This window comes from Sorex fumeus, unplaced genomic scaffold (genome assembly GCF_029834395.1).
Source record: "Sorex fumeus unplaced genomic scaffold, SorFum_2.1 ptg000013l, whole genome shotgun sequence".
Lineage (NCBI taxonomy): Eukaryota > Metazoa > Chordata > Mammalia > Eulipotyphla > Soricidae > Sorex > Sorex fumeus.
The window spans coordinates 22,955,720-22,975,483 of record NW_026606070.1 but is presented as its reverse complement, the minus strand read 5'-3'; the positions used below and the strand labels follow the sequence as shown (position 1 = coordinate 22,975,483).

Sequence of the window (19,764 nt, the reverse complement as noted above, 5' to 3'; positions counted from 1 at the left end):
ACATCTCTCTAAGGCACAGTTCCAAGGAAATAAGTTCTATATTGACCTTAATGTTGGTGTGTCTGTGTTAAACAAAGCCCTTGCTATGTATTTCATAACAAATTGAACTTTTAAAAGATTTTACTGTATTATAACTTCATAAGTGTATAATCAATTTAAATATGATTTTTTCTAATATAGTCATTAGGGAAACCATTTTTTCCTTTCTTTTCTCTTTTTATTGTTTAGTGGCTTTATCTGCATAAGGTTTAATGCCTTCATGCTTTATTGTTTATTATTGGCTTACAGTACTATGGAATTAAAGAGGAATAGCTTCACACCTTTATCTATGTTTAAAATAAATTCACTTGCCACCAAACTTCTGTTATCTCACTCTCAAATGAGCACTCTATGCATTCTTCCCAATCCTCTTCCTCTTCCCATCCAGCAAACCACCTTAGAGCTCACCAGATCTCAGTTTCATTGTTGTCTGTTTTGGGTGGTTGTTCCATTCACTGGTGACTGCAGATCACGGGATGATCAAGGTCACCTCGGTGCATGCCAGTTACCGGAAATGTAGCTCAGGGCCTCACACCCAGCTCTGTGCTCTTTCTGAGCCACTTGAACCATCATTCAGGTCCGTACAGGATGGGAATCCCTAACCAGGATGTTGGCAAGATCACTTCAGTAAGCTGGCTGTGAGATGAAGTTTCAACTCATGACTATGTATTCAACTAGTAAAGCACTTTAAGTCATTAAATCATATTCTGATTTCAGTGGGGTGGGATTTTTGACAGCTTGCTTTTGTGGGTTATTTATTCCATATGTGAGTGAAATCATCTGGTAATCGTCTTTCATTTATGTATTACATTTATTATAATCAGTCAAGTTCAATTATTTTTGTTTATCCCATAATTCTCTTTTCAAATAATAGAATAGTATTTCATTGAGTATATATATGTATATATATACACACATACACATATACATATATAAATACATATACATCACAACTTTTTTTATTCTGTCTTTTTATCATTTTAAGTAACTCTGAAACCCTACCCTTGTCTGCTTCCTTCAGCTATTCCTGATTCTTGACTGAGAACTTATTTACTCTCAGATAGACAAATGGCTAAAGGTTGATTTTTAAAAATATTAAATAAATCACATGTTAGCTTATAACTCTAACCTGCTAAATTACATAAGTTTCCTAAATAGGTATAGCATCCAATATAAGCACCAAGGATAATAGTAGTTAACTAGGTGAAAATAAAGTAAACATTATTGTGTACACAGTTACTGAGGGAGAAAGTGCAAGGTACAGTTGTGAAACTATTAATAATTCTTTCTGGTTATCAGTAGTGTTAAGAAGACAGATCAGTAATAAATATTTTTTAAGGTTAGGCACTTGTGGCCTGTCCTGGTTCAATCTCCAGAATCACCTGGTTCTCCAACATCAAAGGTTGAACGTCTGAAAATCTGAAGATAGAGTAGCCTGGGTAATCACTGATGCTGTGGGATGCAAACAGCACCATATTCTTGGACCATCCATTGAACTTCTTGTCTAGTTGACCAAGAATCTCAAGTAGTGAGTTCTGAATTTTCTGAGCACCACTTGATGGGTCCTTACTCCCATATAACACAATGGTGTTAAAAGATGAGCTGACCCGTGTGTGCTTAAAGCATAAGTATTTATACTCTTATAAACCATCTTATCTCAATGTATTTTTTTCTGTAACAAAAATTTAATGAAGAAACATAAAAGAACTAGAGAAATAAACTCACATAGGGCTTTAAGCATAAAAGAAAATGCATCTAGCCCCTGAAGGACAGAGAGAAATCACTTGAGGATTTTAATCTGCCAAGTAACATATTTCAAGTCATATGACATGAGGTGCCTCTGGCAAATGATAGAAGAAAATAGACTTACTAGGGTAATTTTATAGAAAAATCGAGGACATTGACTTATGTTATATAGTGCTGTTGTCAGAATGTACTCTGGTGTAATACTGTTTTAAAAATCTGAAATCCAGATCACTTTTAACATAAGAGCACAAAGATCATGTTAGATCTATGCTAAAGGCCACATCCACTCCAAATTCACCAGTCTGGCATCACAGAAAGCAAAACTTGTATGACTGTCTCACTTCTCTTTGAGTATGATTTGTGACTGAGACAATAAGCTCGAAAATCTTTTCACCATATGTGGAATTATTCAGTTTTATCAGAGCAAAAAATTATTACAAAATAAATCTTTCTCCTCCCAGAGCATTATCTGCTAATTAAACATCTAACTGAAGAAAAGTGCAGTCATTTAGAAAGCATTCTTTAGCATGTCTATAATTCTCAAGGAGAAGACAATCATAAAACAAGACTTTTATTATGAAACTGAGCTGAGCTCAAGTTCAAAATTTTCCTAAAGAAGTAAATTTGAGCTCCAATTTTAACTAATATAGCTAGTAGCTGTAAAGATTCATTCATTCATGATCAAACTAAAGAAGACAAGGAACTAGAAATTCTTTATTTGAAACAAAAACTTGTTATCAATGAAAAGTTTAGAGTCTCTGTCAAAACATTCAAATTTATTCAAATGATACCTTCAAAATTTCAAATGAGAGATGATATTTAAATTGTACGAGCTAGAGAAAATAGAGGTAGCTTTTAAGCATTGACTGTTTTTCCAATAATATAAAGTAACAATAAAAAATGCCCGTAAGCTGCAAAAAAGGTGGGGGAGCTGGAGCAATAGCACAGTGGGTAGGGCATTAGCCTTGCATTCAGCCGACCCAGGTTCGATTCCCTGCATCACATATGGTCCCCTGAGCACTGCCAGGGGTAATTCCTGAGTGCAGAACCAGGAGTAACTTATGTGCATCACCAGGTGTGACCTTAAAAAAAATGCCCAAAAGCTGGAAAAATAGCATAGCATAAAAGTGTATGTGTATATATATATTATATATATATATATCGGTCACGGTCCTCCCGTTACTCATCGATTTGCTCAAGCAGGCCCAGTAACGTATCCATCGTGATACTTGTTGTTACTGTGTTTGGCATATTGAATACGTCACGGGTAGCTTGCCATGCAGGCAAGATACTCTCAGTAGCTTGCTGGGCTCTCTGAGAGGGGCGGAGGAATTGAACTCAGGTCGTCCATGTTGGGCTGGAGGGCTGGAGTGATAGCACAGTGGTAGAGCATTTACCTTGCACGTGGCTGACCTGGTTGACCCAGGTTCAATTCCTCCGCTCCTTTCAGAGAGCCCAGCAAGCTACTACTGAGAGTATCTCGCCAGTATGGCAAAGCCTGGCAAGCTACCTGTGACATATTAGATAAGCCAAACACAGTAAGAAGTCACCACATATAGTTGAAAAAATACATATATATACATATATATGTTATATATATGCAATGACACTTGAAACTTTTAAAGATAATACTTAGTTTGACAATTTGTTTCAACTTCTTTTGTGTTCACGTTAAATTTTCTAATATTGTTAAAATTTCTTTTTTTTTGTTTTTAAACATTTCAATTATTTTACACAGCATGTATATTAGAGACTCATTTTTATGGTTCATAATTAAACTTGGACTTTACTTAAAATTTAAAATATTCCACTAACATTTAAGTTTAAATTACATAGAATGCTCAATATCAGTTATTATAGCTTAGAACCTTACATGATTATTTTGCAGAAAATTAATATCGGCATTTTTCTGTGATATTGATGTCAATAACTGGAAAATGGTAAAAGGCTACTGTATCATCCATTAATGATGGTGAGTTGAATGTAGACAGTAATGACTGGGGAGAAAGAAACATAGCAACATGCTGGCTAGGTGACTTTGACCCAAAGCCGGTGCTTTCTATGTAAGAGCCAGAGTCGATCCCTAGAACCAAATGTTTCTAGTGGTAGCTTCATTGGTTGTGTTTCACTACTACAGTGAAATGTCTCCCAAGGATTAGCAAGTGTGAACCTGCCCTCCCCCACTCCCCACCACAAGTCCCCAACACACACCATACCACTGATTCCGAAAATACTGTAATTTAAAGTGGAGAACATTCATACCTAATTCCAGCTATATTCTATTTTAAGAAGTTGTCCTTGCTCAAATTGACTGAGAAGTTTGGCAACTCTTTTCTGGGGCACTGGAGTTCAGTGAATAAGGCAGATGAAGCAATGAATGAAAGAAAGTTTAAGGCTCATCAAAAGGATACCTTACAATTCCTTAAACCTGAGCTACTTTTAATCTTACCAGATCTAATATTATTGAATGTTATTGTTTGCAAATGAGGTTAAGAGATATTCCTAATCTCACAACTAAAAAGAAATGCAATGCATGCATGCGAAGGTTTGGCATAATTCTCTACTTCTATATATAGGAACATATGTATTCTGCAGAAACATTTTGCAAAACGTTATCCTGCAAATTCATGGGCACAACTAATTGGAAACCATTGTTCTTTACAGAAGTAAATGTCACCTTGAAAAATTTCTTTAGATGGGTTAGCTATGGGTTTTGCAGTGTTTCTTTTGACCATACCCATGGGTGTAGGGCTGGACTAAAAGGACCATGTGGAATGCAGGAATCAAAAAGAGATGTGTGCAAGACAAGCACCCTCTCTGCCACACTATCTTTCTGGCCCCTTGGTGAGTTAGTTCTGAGTGAATCATGAGAGATCACATGACTTCTCTAATCTGTAAATGATAGGAGACTCTAATCAATATGTGCGTATCACCGTATCACTGTATCACAGTCATCCCTTGTTCATCGATTTTCTCGAGCGGGCACCAGTAACGTCTCTATTTGTCCCAGAACTGAGATCTTTTGTGTGTGTGTGTGTGTGTGTGTGTGTGTAATTGTACTGCTATTTATTCAGCCACTGATTAGCTGATTAAATTGTTCATGAACTCCGCTGAGCACTGAGATCTTAGTAGCCTCTCCTTACTTGTCTTTCCCAATGACTGGAGACTCTTTCAGGGTCAGGGGAATGAGACCTATTGTAGTTACTGGTTTTGGCATATCAAATACGCCACAGGGAGCTTGCCAGGCTCTGCCTGTGTCCGTGGAATACTCTTCGTAGCTTGCTGGGCTCTCCTATATATATATATATATATATATAATCTGTTGCCTACTGTCTGAACTCCATCAAACATGGTGTGGTACTTATGGAAAATGGGTAGGAAGTGTCTTATGATGTGTACAGAGAACGGCCTGGAACTTGGCTGTGGTTGGGTAGTGGAGGTCGGCTGCTGAGACTGGGTCCCTTTGGGTAGGGAGGGCTCTGAACCACCCCTCTCTGGGGCACACTGAGTGGAAACAGCCTGGTGGAGTCCAGTGGCATGGTTCTGGGGGCTTCATTTTATACTCCCATCTGAGAAGAGCATCTGTGAGTTCTATAGGGTGGCCTGTGAGGAGATTATCTGGTGCCGGCAGGGTATGGCTTAGGGTTGTGACTCGTGGGTCACCGGGGACTGGGGGAAGCAGGCAGAGGATCTCTGCTCCGGGGTCCCATTGAGCCCAGAGTCCAAGGTCACAAAGTTTTGCATTACCTGGCTTCCGTGGGACTTCTTGTGTGAGGCTCAGCCCAATCGTCCGGAAAGTGGCCTGGAGTGTGGCAGCAGTTGGGTAGTGGAGGTTGGATGCTGGAGCTGGGTCCCTTGGGGGTGGGGAGGGCTCTCACTTGCCCCCATCTGGGGTGACCCGAGTGAAAACAGCCTGGCACGGAGTGCTTATAAAGCACTTGAATTTCTGATGCTTCTGTTTTCACTTCTCTCCTATTTGCTTACATCTATAGAAACTCTACTATACCTAGTGTGAAAAAGAGGGCATGTATGTATCTTCCTCCTTTATCTACTTTGCTATATTTATTCCTTTCCTCACTCTGTATCATTTGAAAATTGTTTTATTCTCCTAATTACCAGAAAGGCCAAAAGTATTAAGACGCTTACCAAAGAATTCGTTTTTGCTCTGATTCTATTTTCTGTTATTTTTCTTGAGAAGATCCATAAACAAGTCTGTTTCCCAGTGCAAAAATGACTGTTTCGGAAACCGAATGGCACTGATGTCTTGTTATTGGTTTACTCTTCCCATCTTTAAGTCTTTTAGAATTGCCAACTAACACTGGTTTCTAAAGAAGTAGGATATCCTGGAGTCCTAATTTGAACAAGCACTGTAGATGTTTTCCTTTGAATTTTATTCCAGGTATCTCTACCACAGGACCTTTCGGCGTGGGAAGCACCACCACCAGTACCACCCTCCGGACCACAACTTGGAACCCCAGCAAGAGTACTACCCCTTCCATGTCAGGAAGGAGAAACCGGAGCACCAGCACCCCATCTCCAGCTGTGGAGGTGCTGGATGACATGACGACACACCTTCCATCATCTTCTTCCCAAATTCCAGTTGTGGAGGAAAGCTGTGAGGCTGTGGAAGCACGGGAAATCATGTGGTTTAAGACCCGCCAAGGACAGATGGCAAAGCAGCCGTGTCCCACGGGAACCATCGGTAAGTCTGTTCTGTAAGCCAGAGGTGTTATCTTACTCTGACTTGTCTTTTCTATTTATTTATTTATTTGATTATTTGGCTTTTTGGGTCATACCCGGCATTGCACAGGGGTTACTTCTGGCTCATGCACTCAGGCATTACTCCTGGTGGTGCTCGGGGTACCACATGGGGTGGTGAGAACTGTACCCAGGTTAGCCGCATGTAAGGCAAACACCCTACCTGCTGTGCTATCACTCCAGCCCCTATTTGCTGGAGCGATAGCACAGCGGTAGGGCGTTTGCCTTGCATGCAGCCAACATGGCCGACCCGAGTTCGATTCCTCCGCCCCTCTCGAGAGCCCGGCAAGCTACCGAGAGTATCTCGCCCACACGGCAGAGCCTGGCAAGCTCCCCGCGACATATCTGATATGCCAAACACAGTAACAACAAAGTCTCCAATGGAGATGTTACTGGGCCCGCTCGAGCAAATCGATGAACAACGGGAGGACAGTGACCGTTTATAAGGTAGTTCACAATATTTCATTACATTTACTATTTAAACACCAATCCCACCACCATTACACCTACCCATCATTAAATTTGGGATGTTTCTATACCAAGCTCTAAGCCCTGTCCCAAAGCACAACCAAAATAAATATATTTTGTATTGTCTGTTATGAAAAATGGCTTAAAATGCTAAAGAAAAGTCCATAGAGTAAACAGTGTGAAGATTGTTCTATTTTCGCAGGGGCCATTAAGATATTCTTTATGATATCACTAACATGTTGTTAAAGGCTGAGTAATGTGCGCTTTCATATATATATATATATCTGAAAATATGCATATATATTTTTCCCTCTATGATTTGTTGCCATCAAGTGCGGTGTGGTACTTATGGAAAATGGGTAGGGAGTGTCTTATGATGTGTCATAGAACATCCGCACATTCTCGGCCTCGTGGTTCAGGATTACATCCACTTGTATGTGAGGCTCAAGGCCTTGAGCATGGTGGCGATTGAGTTCTGGAGGTTTTCGGCTGCTGGGGGTGGGTCACTTAGGGCAGGGAGAGCTCTCACCCACCCCCCTCTGGGGCGCCCCAATTAAAAAAAAAACCTGGCACCTGACTTGTCTTTTCTAGTATTTTCTTTCCTGTTTGTTTCCCATATCAGTTGATAAATTCATAGTTGATTGAATTCTGAACTTCAATGAATTACAGCAAAATCTATTTCCAGAGTTTGCAAGCCAACTCTGATAAAGCCCCAGTGGGAATCTGGTGGAGATGTGTGTCACCTCGGGAGTCCTACCCCCTGGTCTGGCTTTCCATGGCCAGGCTGCTCCAGGGGCCTGACTTTTCTCTGTGGTCGCCCAGAGTGAACCACTTGACTGCTGGGATTTATTCTCTTGCTTGTCGCCAACTTCAAATGTTGATTGCAGAAATTGAGGTCAAGGATGTTTATCATAGAAGATGATTGCTGAAATTGTATAAAATTTAACACAAGAGTCAGTTTGCCGCTTTTTTGGATTAGTCTCTGTAGCTTTGATTTTTAGAATCAAAGGCCTTTAACACTGCGAGGGATCGTGTTGGCAGGAGCCTACCTGACATATATCTGCTAGAGAGGGCAATCCTGCACTACTTTTCCTAGGGCATAATTAAGAACTAATGAGAGATAGTACAGAGGTTAAGACACTTGCCTTGCATGCAGCTGATCCTAGTTCCATCCAGACACTACTTAGGCACTGCTGAAATGACTTCTGAGCACAGAGCTAGTAGTAGCCCTTGTGGACTCACAAGACCCCTCCTTGCTAAAAAAAAAAAAGGAACTAGCTCCTCTTCCTACATTTAGTTGCTGATGTCATTCATAATGTCCTCAAATGAGAACCACAATGTTATGTATAATTTTAAATTAGAAAAAATAATAAATTTATTTTTATTATTACAAGCATTGATCTTTATAAAATAAGTTTTGTCTACACTGAAAAAAACAAATTTTTTAAAAAAATAATAGTAAAGTAAACACAGTAGCATTACAATTAAAGGCCCCCTCCCGTTGATCGTCGATTTGCTCGAGCGGGCCCAGTAACGTCTCCATTGGAGACTTTGTTGTTACTGTGTCTGGCATATCGAATACTCTCGGTAGCTTGCCGGGCTCTCCGAGAGGGGCGGAGGAATCGAATTCGGGTCGACCATGTTGGCCGCTTGTAAGGCGAACGCCCTACCCGCTGTGCTATCGCTCCTACCCAGCATTACAATAAACAAAATAAACATACTGTAGCATTCATTGGGATTATATGTTTGAGTGTTACTGGTTTGGTACAATACATAGTTGTTGTTGTTTTTTTTTTATTTTTAGGGAGTGCATAGCAACTGGTGCTCAGGGTTTACCCCTGACCTATGTAGTTCAAGTGCCTTACCCAAATGGGTAAGGCACTTGAACTACATAGGTCAGGGATAGTTCAAGTGTACTATCCCTCTGGCTCTATAAGGGAACTTTTCTTTTCAGAGATCTAATGTGGGGGCTTTAGGGACAATGCAAAGGTTTGGAGCACAGGTTCTGCCTTCTAGGGATCAGATTTGGTCTGTGGCATTGCATAATGCCCTAATCACTGTCTGGAGTGGCCCACACACATCAAGCAGGGAGTAAACCTTGAGTACTTCTGGTATGGCTCAATTAAAAAAAAATGAACCAGTTTAAGTTCAAATGGGGATTTATCATTTAAATTGCATAGCATATGAAATGATAAGAAGATCAAAAGTGCAATGTTTTTCCAAAAGTACATACCTATTTTTCTCTTCAGCAAGGCATATGAAATACTCTTTAATATCCCTTCCCTTATGAGAGAGGCTGTTGTTCCGTGGTAAGATATTCTGTGGTATTAAAATCAGAAAGGAATATGAATCTGCTTCCACTCAATGCTGTCTGACTAGCCCCTCAGTTCTGTACCTTAGTTCCTTCATCTCTAAAAGAGAAATAAGAGTCACTCCATGCAAAATCCTTGGTTTGAAAATTAGTCAAGTACTTTATTTGAAAGCACTTTTCAGATTTCCAAGGACTTTAGAAGTTGATAGTTATTGTTTTGCGAAAATTGGAAAGGCCTGTCAACAGAAACCTGAATAGTATTCCCTGGTGCTGGTATACACACATGGTCTCCTTTTATAGTTCTCAGTTCAGATCCAGACAGATTCTATCACTGAATTGTGCCAGTAGTGTCTCACTACTCCTCATGGCTCCCTCACATTTTTCCTCACATTCTCACAATTTTTTTTCCTAAAACCCAAAAATAGCCCATTTCTCTCCACTCCTTTGTGTTCTTAGGTGGTTTTCCAGTACCTACATATCATATACTAAGGAGTTTCTGGCTTTACATATATTTCCAATTGCACTAAATACAACTCCCTCCTCTGGTTGACCTAAATTCAAAATATATGAAGCTTCCCAAATAGAACATCCTTTTCTTCACAAACACCCTTTCTGGCTGTTTTTCCTTTTTCTGCTAAAGATTCCTTTAAGATTCAACTGTCCATTTTCCAATGAATAATAATAGGTTGCAATAAATCAGATGCCACATCTGTGTAGTTTAAGATATCATTCCTGATGTCAACATAGCTGCCATGAGTGGTTATAAATATTGAATGTTTTTGTAGGTTGTATTAGTTTTCACCTAAACCAGCTGCATGCAAAGCATTGTACATGATTTTTAATAGATAAAACCTCAGATTAGTTATCTCATTTTTACCATGGCTCATACTTAGACATAGAGTGGATATACAGTTGAAAGGAAAATGGATTGAATAAATGAAACATGTCTATTCCTCTCATTATTTTTAGGAGTATCAACGTATCTCTGCCTAGCTCCTGGAACCTGGGACCCCCAAGGACCAGACCTCAGTAACTGTTCTTCTCCTTGGATCAACCATATAACTCAGAAGGTAAATCTTGTGACTGACAAGGAAGACTTTACAAAACTGAAGTTCTGTCTTCTTCATTACAGTTGCTGCAAATACAATAAAAAATACTTTAATGTTGAAGAGTACTCTCATTTCAATTTAAAAACAATCACAACCTCTGGTATATAATATCAGCTAATGAGCTAATTTCAGGATGCTGTGGTTCTTAAAGGACAAATCCATAAACTTCTTCTCTGCCAGACTGACTTTCTAATCATAAATGCTTTAATAATAACATTTCTATCATATTATGAATACCCCAAGTGATGTTATAAATCAAGCAAGCAAAAGATCCCCAATACATACGTATGGATTTTCTTGTGGAAATAATAATTAATGTAAATAAAGTCTACCTTTGCAATTTTAAGCTATTTGATAAATGGTCTGTAACCTAATCATTTATCAGTGTTAAAAGTATACACATGTGTGACAGAATCTTGCAGACTGAAATGTTCAGGACTTATTTGGTTGCAATATGTTGAACATTTTTATTATTAATGCACTGTGGGGCTCTGAATTGATTTCATTACAAACAGATACCAGATGTGCATATATGCCAAAAGGGCTAGGGGATGAATCCTTATTATAGCAATTTGTGTGGATTTATGCACTCCTTAAAATGGAGAGTCCTTCTATGGCACATTAGCTGTGCTAAGGAATTTCTGAAAGAGTTTTTCCTGAGAAATGTTACAAATGATGGCCTTACTAAAAGCTAGTCAGTGCCTTTTTGCTCTTTCCTCTATTTGTTTTTAACCAGGCTCAACCTCCCTAATATACTGTATAATAATCCATAAATATCTACTCAGTAGATCGTTTAGCAGATGAGCCATAACTATCTCTTTACCCTAAATCATGGAAGAACAGTGGTTATATTAACTCTAGTTACCCTCTTACATATTCATCTCCAAACTTGTTGCTATTCATAATAGTGCTTCTCCAATTTCAGCAGTTCCTGCCACAGTTTTTATGTCCTTTGATTTTATTACAGTGTAGCTCAGACCCCAGGGCAAATAACTCTTGCTGGATGTGATCAGATTAAGAGATCAGTAGCATATCTCCTTACATTAGCAACTTTTAAAAAATACTCCCTACATGTTTAGCCCAGGGGTTAATATTAATTCAGCAATAATTCAGCAGATAGCTGAGTGTTTTTATGATAATTCCTGAATCTAGTTTGACTATTTCATTGCAGAAATTACAGGGTGGCTTTAACCGATAATGACCCTTAATTCTTTTCTTTACTCTGCAGACCTGCTAATCTTATGACAAAAGAGATAATTCCTTACAAAGATCAGGCAGCTGTTGCCCATTTGATTTACAGATTTTTTTTTATTAATAACAAATACGGTCCATACTTCCAGAACATTTCTGTTTAATGCTGTAGAATTTGGAAAATTGTGTTATATCATAATTATGTTAAGATTATGAAATTTGGTACTTAGAACTCATAATAATACCTTAGCTTGATTACTCATAAATTTATTACATCTTCAAAAGTTTATTAGGAGACTTTGCAGTATTCTAACTCAGTTTAGGTAACTAAGGGAAGGTCAGTGTTGCACCTAATAATGTAGTTGGGTCTAGCATTATTAAGCTTAACCCCACAGTAAATAAATTTCTTTACCACAAACTATAATACTCTCTAATACTAAAATTGTAAGCCTCCGAAAGAATACCTCTGAGAATATGAGCTACCTGCTCTCCAGTTACTCGCTGCATTTTCTCTCCCTCTTCCTCAGAGGATCTGCTATGGAATCCCTGCTTTCCTCATTGCTTCCTTAGTACCAGAATCCCAACAGGCAGATGAAGCCTATGAAAAGGTTTGTTTATAGGAATACTGAAAGAGAGGAGTCATACCACAAGAGATTGAGCCTGAACCCTGAGCTTGTAACAAGGGCAAAGCTCTCCACTCAACACCTGTGCCTACTGGGTCAAAACCGTGACAATAGTCTGAAATAAGAATCAGTCTGGAAAGGAAAGTTAACAAATAGACTGGAGATGCAACCTCACTTCAGGACACTTTTTTAGAAAAAGAGATCTGGAGCAATAAATGTAGTGGTCTTCCTCTCCCACGTTCCTCTTTCACTCCTTCTTCTTCATTGGCCCAACCCAAATGGAAACCAGAAAGAGTCTCTCTACTAACTGTTGTGTAAGTTCACTGTCTGAGGCAGACAATGGGGAAAGACAGAGCAGCCTTGAACTTGATCACTTGACTTTCCGTTAATCATTGCTTTGCTCGAGTGGGCGCTAGTAACGTCTCCATTTGTCCCTGTTGCGTGCTAGTGTAGCCCAAAGCCTTGAACTAGCAAATGGAAAATAGCCGCCCTCAGCTTTGATCCGTTCTTTTTCTGTAGCTCCCCTTCCAATCCCCTCTCCTCCTCATCCCTCCTCTACCCCCTCTCTTCTGCTTTGACCGTGGTCCACCCTTTCTCTCCTAAAGTCATCTACCATGTTGAAAATTTTAAAGTCCAATAGACCTGTGTAATGATTCCTTTTTTTTCTCCCAGCTCTTAGTTAAGTTTTACAAATTTCAAACTTTTCAAAGAATTTATTTGCCTGGGGATGGGGGACATTAATGACAAAACATGCAAAGACAAAAACTTTTTTTACTGTGATTCATAGAAACATGACATGTAAACAAGAATGTACCCTGGAATGCGATGTTCTTCCTCTATAGTTTTATAATGCTCTGAGAAATTGCTTAGGGCTTTAAGGAAAAATAAAATCTGAGCTATTCTCCCCAAATCTTTAAAGAGAAACCACTTATTTCATTATCCATACTATTCATTCACTGATATCAGCCACCATTACAGACAACAAACATGTATTACTTAGTGAATACAATGCTTACTTTAATCAGATGAGCAAAACGCTTAGTTTTTCTTTTTCTTGAGAAATGAGTGTTTTTCCCCTGCTGTAAGGCCAGCAGAGAGAAAATTCATAAATAGTCATCGATGTTTAGCATTTTCTTTTCACTCACAATTGAATTAAGGTCACTTAATACTTGGTGAAATTATAGATTCAATTTTGACTGTAATAGAGAGTAGGATATGTTTCACTGGACAAAATTTAAGCCTTTAAGGTCAGAATGTCACTAAAATTTGTTTTAAAGTAGCCAGGGTATTTTCATAATCACAAAATTTAATAGAAGGTATAATTTGTACAGGAAGAGGAAATCAAGTTACATGCGAGCAATCTTTAAACCAGCAATAATAAGGGGGAGGAAAAGGGTGGAGAAGGAAAAACAGTAGTAGGTGGTAAGAAAAATGAATTATATAAAGAGCAGTACACAACTGGGGGCTGAGGAAGAGAGAACTGTTCTAAGATTAATATATTAATGTTTTACAAATATTTCCCAATTTTTATTAAAAGTCAGCCAATTAATAGAATGTTTTGCCTCCTTAAACATTAGTGGTAAAATATCCCATTTTCTCATCTTCCTTAATGAAAGCTCACTAAAACCATGGGCTGTAGCTTTAACTTGAACTCTTCAATTTAACTTATTTTTCAAAAATTAATTTTATTTTGCTTACCTTTAGGCAGTTTAATTTTATAATCCTTCCAGACTATTTTTTCAATTTAAAATTATTTCAAAGTATAGTTTTAAATAGCTGTCATGCTTATTTGTCTATTAAGTGAGATTAGCTTTCTATCTCATTACTTGGCTCAACTATTATATGAAAATACAATGCCTTATTTTCTGGGAATACTTTTTGGGAAATTATTTTCTTATTTCTAGAAGATAAAGATATCTTATTTGTATACTGGCAAATTTCTAGATTGAGTTCTTATACTTTCTAAATGCGAGTGTGAAATTTTAAATTGTACTACTATTTTATAATATATACTAAGCCAGTTATTTACCCAGAAAAGTTAAGTTATATTTTGTCTCTTAGGTCTTAATTCACTATCTTTCAGGTTTTTTTTAATCTTACATGAAATAATTCACTGATTTTTAAATTTAACAGAGTAATTTCAGCTTTTCAAAATTGTAGTCTTATTTAACCTATATTCATTCTTAAATCCAAAACTGTTTTCTTTGCCAACATGACTAATATTTATAGAAAAATAGGTAACCCAAATGGGATAGCTACATAGTTACACATTAAGAATAATTCCTTCATGAAGTGTTTTTGCTACACTTTAAATGATTGATGTGATAAATTTATAAAAATACCCACACTTATTTTAAGGAAAATTGTTTTTACTTTGCATCAAAATTTGAAACGTAAATAATATGCATCTCTGTCATAATTATTATCTTTAGCTAAAGCTGCAGTTTTCCCTTCCACTCTTTAAGCCCTAGATTTAATCTCACCATTTCAATGAGGGCATTAATTCACTAATTCTCTGAAGACTCCCAAGGTTTCTTAGTGTGTATGTCCTTTTTTCTGAGAAATAAGTTTAGTAGAATTTGGTAAAAGAAATGTTCACGATAGACAGACATTTTAATGAGGTCTGGAAGCTATGCTATATCGAGTAACGATTTCAACCCTGACTCTTTGAATAGAAGATTTGAGGCAAGCTCAAGATATGAATAAGTTTCTATAAGAAATGAAATCATTTTAAAAGTCTCTAACTTTGGTGAGAGAAATAAATATGGTGAACAGAGAGAAAAGGAGCTTTGGAGACCACAAGAAATAATAGCAAATGAAGACCTAGTGGAGAAGAAGACTTTGGCCTTGAACATAAATCATGGAATCAAAGCAGTTATAGAAAGGAACTGCCATCTGGTTATATAAATTATAAACATGAGGATATATTGGTGTCTCCCTTCCACACATCCTACTGACTATTGGCTGGTAAATTTGCAAATCCTTCTCAAATCAAGCCTCCTTGCACTTTTCCCCACTGGTAGTAACTAACCCTGTCAATAGCAGATTCCTCTACTGCTGGAACTTCTCAGCAGGTTGCCCTTCATTCACTTCTTTATCCTCTAATCCATTCTCCTCAACAGATTTCAAATACAAATCTGATTTAACCACTCCTATTTAGACACTTTAACTGTCCCTTTCTCTTAACACAATACACATGTTGACTTGCTCTCAAACCCCATGATCCATGACACTCCATACTCAAATCTATTGTGTGAAGTTTCCCACAATCCCAATTCTTTTCCATTGTATCTCAGATTAAACACTTTTCCTCAGAGCACAATTTCCTAAATTATTCCCTAAATGTCATAGTGCAGTGAAACATGCTTTGAGGAAGCAAAGATAGTACAGGTGTTTAGACACGTGCCTTTCTGGTAGACACATTGATCCCTGTTAAATTTCAGGCACAGCATATGAACCCCCAAGTATGGCTAAGGGTCATGTCTGAGCATAAAGCCACCATTGACCCCTGTTAAATTCCAGGCACAGCATATGAACCCCCAAGTATGGCTAAGGGTCATGTCTGAGCATAAAGCCAGGAATAGTCTCTGATTACTGGCTTGTATGTTCCAAACCCCCATCCCAAAATTGATTTCATAAAGAATGAAAATGCTTTAAACTTGCTCCATGGCACAGGAATACTCTAATGCACCCAACAACATTGAAATGTAAGAACTGTGTGTAAATTCATCCAAAGCCTTTTCTAATACTGCTAAACTTCCCATTTCTGGGAAGCATTTTTAATCACTATCTTCAGATTGTAGCGGAATGTTACTAGAAATTTAAATTTTGGTTCAAGGACAAAAAAACCTTTAAACTAAGTGTCAGAATGATTAAGCTAACATTATGTTAACAAAGAGAAATTGATAAAGAGATGAGATAAAGAACTGCATAGATTCCTTCTGTGTTTTAGGATTTATTTATTTTGTACTGAGGGCCATTTTTGACAGTATGAAGAGGTTATTCCTGGCTCTGTGTGCTGGAGTGACCCCCCAACTCTGGCCAGCAACCATGGAAAAGAACCATGGAAAAGAACCAGGACTGACCAGAGGCAAGTCAAGCTCTATATAGCTCATTCCATCTCTCTTATCCTGAGATCTTTTAAGAACCAGATGCATATCTATTTAGTAATGGAGGGGCATATACATTTTAGGCTCATAGTTATCAATAATGAGTTCGGAAGATAGAAAATATGATTTTTCTTCCTGTAGTACTTTACTTGCTATACCCTGCCTTCCCAAGTCATAGTTATTTTAGGCTTTACTATTTAAATAGGGCTGGAGTGATAGCACAGCTGGTCGGGCGTTTGCCTTGCACACAGATATCCCGAGTTTTACTCCTCCGCTCTCTCGGAGAGCCCATCACTCCGCTCTCTCGGAGAGCCCATCAAGCTACCGAGAGTATCTTGCCTGCACGGCAAAGCTCAGCAAGCTCCCCGTGATGTATTCAATATGCCAAACACAGTAACAATAAGTCGCACAATTTGTTGTGAAACGTTACTGGTGCCTGCTCAAGCAAATCCGTGGATAACTGGAGGACAGTGCTACAATGCTAATATTTAAATAGCATCCTCTTGAACTCCTCAGTATTTGTCAGTATTCTGTCTCACCCTGTGCTCCCTAAGGCTAAACTAACTTACTCCCTTCTGTTGTCTTCCCACCCCATTACCAGGTATTTATCAGTACTCTACTGATCATCAGTTTTCTCCTGATGCCTCATTTACATTTTTGTTATTAGAGTCTCAGTTGCATTACAACTTTAATATTAACTAGATATATGCATCTCTTTCCCACTATGCCTGTTCAGCCAGTGGTAGAATATATGCTCCCTGTTTGCAAGCTCTGGAGAGCATATTGCTTTGCTTTCTCAGGAAAATAGGGCATGTTCAAATGGGCTGAATGAACGAAATATGATTTTTTCTATTATAAGACTAATAGGAGATCAGAATGAATAATTTTATCAATGTTTATTTCACCTTAAAATCACTTGTATCTTTGGCTTTTTTTAAAATAAGTTTATTGTTTTATTTTTTCCTAACAACTTTGTTGGTGAAAACTGACCTTCAGAGTTCTCCTCAGAGATAATTAGATACATTCTTCATAAAGAGTTTGTAAAAACTCAATAATTACTGGAGGTTTGGGAGATAGCTCAAAGGACTGGAGTGTGTACTTAGTGTGCTGGAGCCATTTATTCAAGCTCTGACCCTGCATGGACTCCCACAAGCAATGCTCTTCCATACCCCCTTGCCCCCAAAAATGTAGCTACTGTTTTTAACAAAACCCACTGATGATTTTTCATTCTTGAATCATTTTTAATCATTTTAATTGCATTTTTAATCATTTTTAATCATTTTAATTGTATTTTATTTATTTTTGGTTTGGGGGCCACATGTGGTGATGCTCAGTGATTATTCCTGACTGCACTCAGGAATCACTGCTGCAGTGCTTGGGGGGGGGCATATGGATGCCGGGATCAATCCCTAGTAACCCTCATGCAAAACAAGCTCCTTACCCTCTGCAATATCTCTCTAACCCCTCTTTACTTTTATAAGTTGTTATATTTACTATATATCTAATATATATACAATATATATACAAATATTATATATATATATATACATATATACTACATACTGTAGACAAACTGGCAGGCTACCGAATGTAACCTGCCCACACGGCAGAGTCTGGCAAACTCCCCGTGGCGTACCCAATATGCTAAATACCAGTAACAATGATGGGTCTCATTCTCCTAAAGAGCCTTGAATATAGCACTTTCTTAAAAATCTCAGGGCTAGGATGAAGCAGACGTTACTGGGGCCTGCTCGAGGCAATCGACGAATAACAGGATGGTCGTGACGAATTCATGATTCGTGACTACATATTACAGGCTAGAGCAACAGCACAGCGGGTAAAGCGTTTGCCTTGCACACAGCTGACCCGTGTTCTATTCCCCCGCTCCTCTCGGAGAGCCCAGCAAGCTACCAAGAGTATCCCACCCACATGGGAAAGCCTGTGTGATGTATTCGATATGTCCAAAACAGTAACAACAAGTCTCACAATTTGTTGTGAGACATTACTGGTGCCTGCTCGAGCAAATCGATGAACAACTTCAGGGCAGTGCTATATACTGTTATGTGTACTGTATATTGACATATATGTATGATAATTAACTTCCTGTTGGAAACAGTCCTGAATTGTCTTTATGTTGTGAGCAGCTATTCTCACTTGTTCTCATTTCAGCTTTTTCATTACTGTGACTAAGGAGAAGTCTAAACTTTTAATAAGAATATAACTTATAACCCCCCAATATTTAATTATTGTATTGAAAACTATACTTGTACAACTACTCAAAAAGTGGACTTTTGATATGAAAAATGCAAATTATTATTTCTTATATTTCCTCTGTTATATCATTTGCTTATCTTAATATTCCCTGATATAAATCTTATGTCAGTATTTGCATGCTTATTTTTGATGCTGCTGTGTGGAATAAATAAAGCATCTGCCTAGTTCTGTAGCTCTGAGACTGTTTTTAACTCAACCCATTTTAGTCACCCAGAAGACTCCAGAGGTCCATCTGCCCTGACATTTCCTCATAAAAAAAAGTATCATGTGGTAGTGCATAAAGGAGAACAGTACATTAGTGACAGTGGTAATAAATCATTTACAAGAACACAGTGTTTCACAGAGTAAGCAACAGAAATTCTGCAAATATTTCATTGTGAGATTAACTTAGGTGGAAAATGATAATAAATACAAAACACTTGATGTTGCCCTGTATAAAAGAGCATCCCTTCAGAAAAGTGTAGCAACCCCAGCTATCTGAATATGCATGTCGACAGAAGAATTTTTGTTTGAGATGTTTGTGTGAAATGTTCAGCCTTACTGGTAAAATATGAAATTTGAATATTAATGAATGCTGACATCTCATTAACTAGTGTACACTAAGTTTTATAAATCATTAACTGATGTATTAGACAATGAGTGCCTTCTAAAGAGATGAATTTCAAATCAGGTCTTCAAAAAAAATGCATTGACAGGTAAAACCTGGGGAATCTTTTTTTCCAGCCATAATGGAATTTGATGCTTTTTTTTAAAACCTTGATGCTGTAACTCATGCAAAATTCACTGTCCAAATAAACCAACGAGGTTACTAACGGTGTTTGTCTTTTTCTTTTTTTTTCTATTTCCAAACTGTAGTTGAAATCTGGAGAGACGGCTGCGAACATTGCTAGAGAGCTAGCTGAACAGACAAGAAATCATTTGAACGCTGGGGATATAACCTACTCAGTGCGTGCCATGGATCAACTGGTAGGCCTTCTGGACGTGCAGCTGCGGAACTTGACCCCTGGTGGCAAAGACAGTGCTGCCCGCAGTTTGAACAAGGTAAGTAACTTGGTTGTGTAGATGTCTGTAAAGTTCTAGTGAATTCAGTGCCATTTCCATGATTAATTTCTGTTTATCCACATTCAGATAATTCT

General features: G+C 38.0%; 1 protein-coding gene across 23 annotated transcripts in view; it reads left to right on the top strand.

Annotated features, from left to right (window-relative positions):
- ADGRL3 (adhesion G protein-coupled receptor L3) overlaps positions 1-19,764 on the top strand; it is an 882,914-nt gene that overhangs the window by 670,740 nt on the left and 192,410 nt on the right. For 15 of the 23 annotated variants that reach the window (XM_056111479.1, XM_056111470.1, XM_056111466.1 and 12 more), the window contains 3 exons: positions 6,185-6,487; positions 10,292-10,392; positions 19,484-19,669. In XM_056111479.1, the coding sequence (XP_055967454.1) occupies positions 6,185-6,487; positions 10,292-10,392; positions 19,484-19,669 (590 nt within the window). The remainder of the gene's footprint in view (positions 1-6,184; positions 6,488-10,291; positions 10,393-19,483; positions 19,670-19,764) is intronic. The other 8 variants (XM_056111471.1, XM_056111468.1, XM_056111467.1 and 5 more) reach the window with 1 other exon arrangement.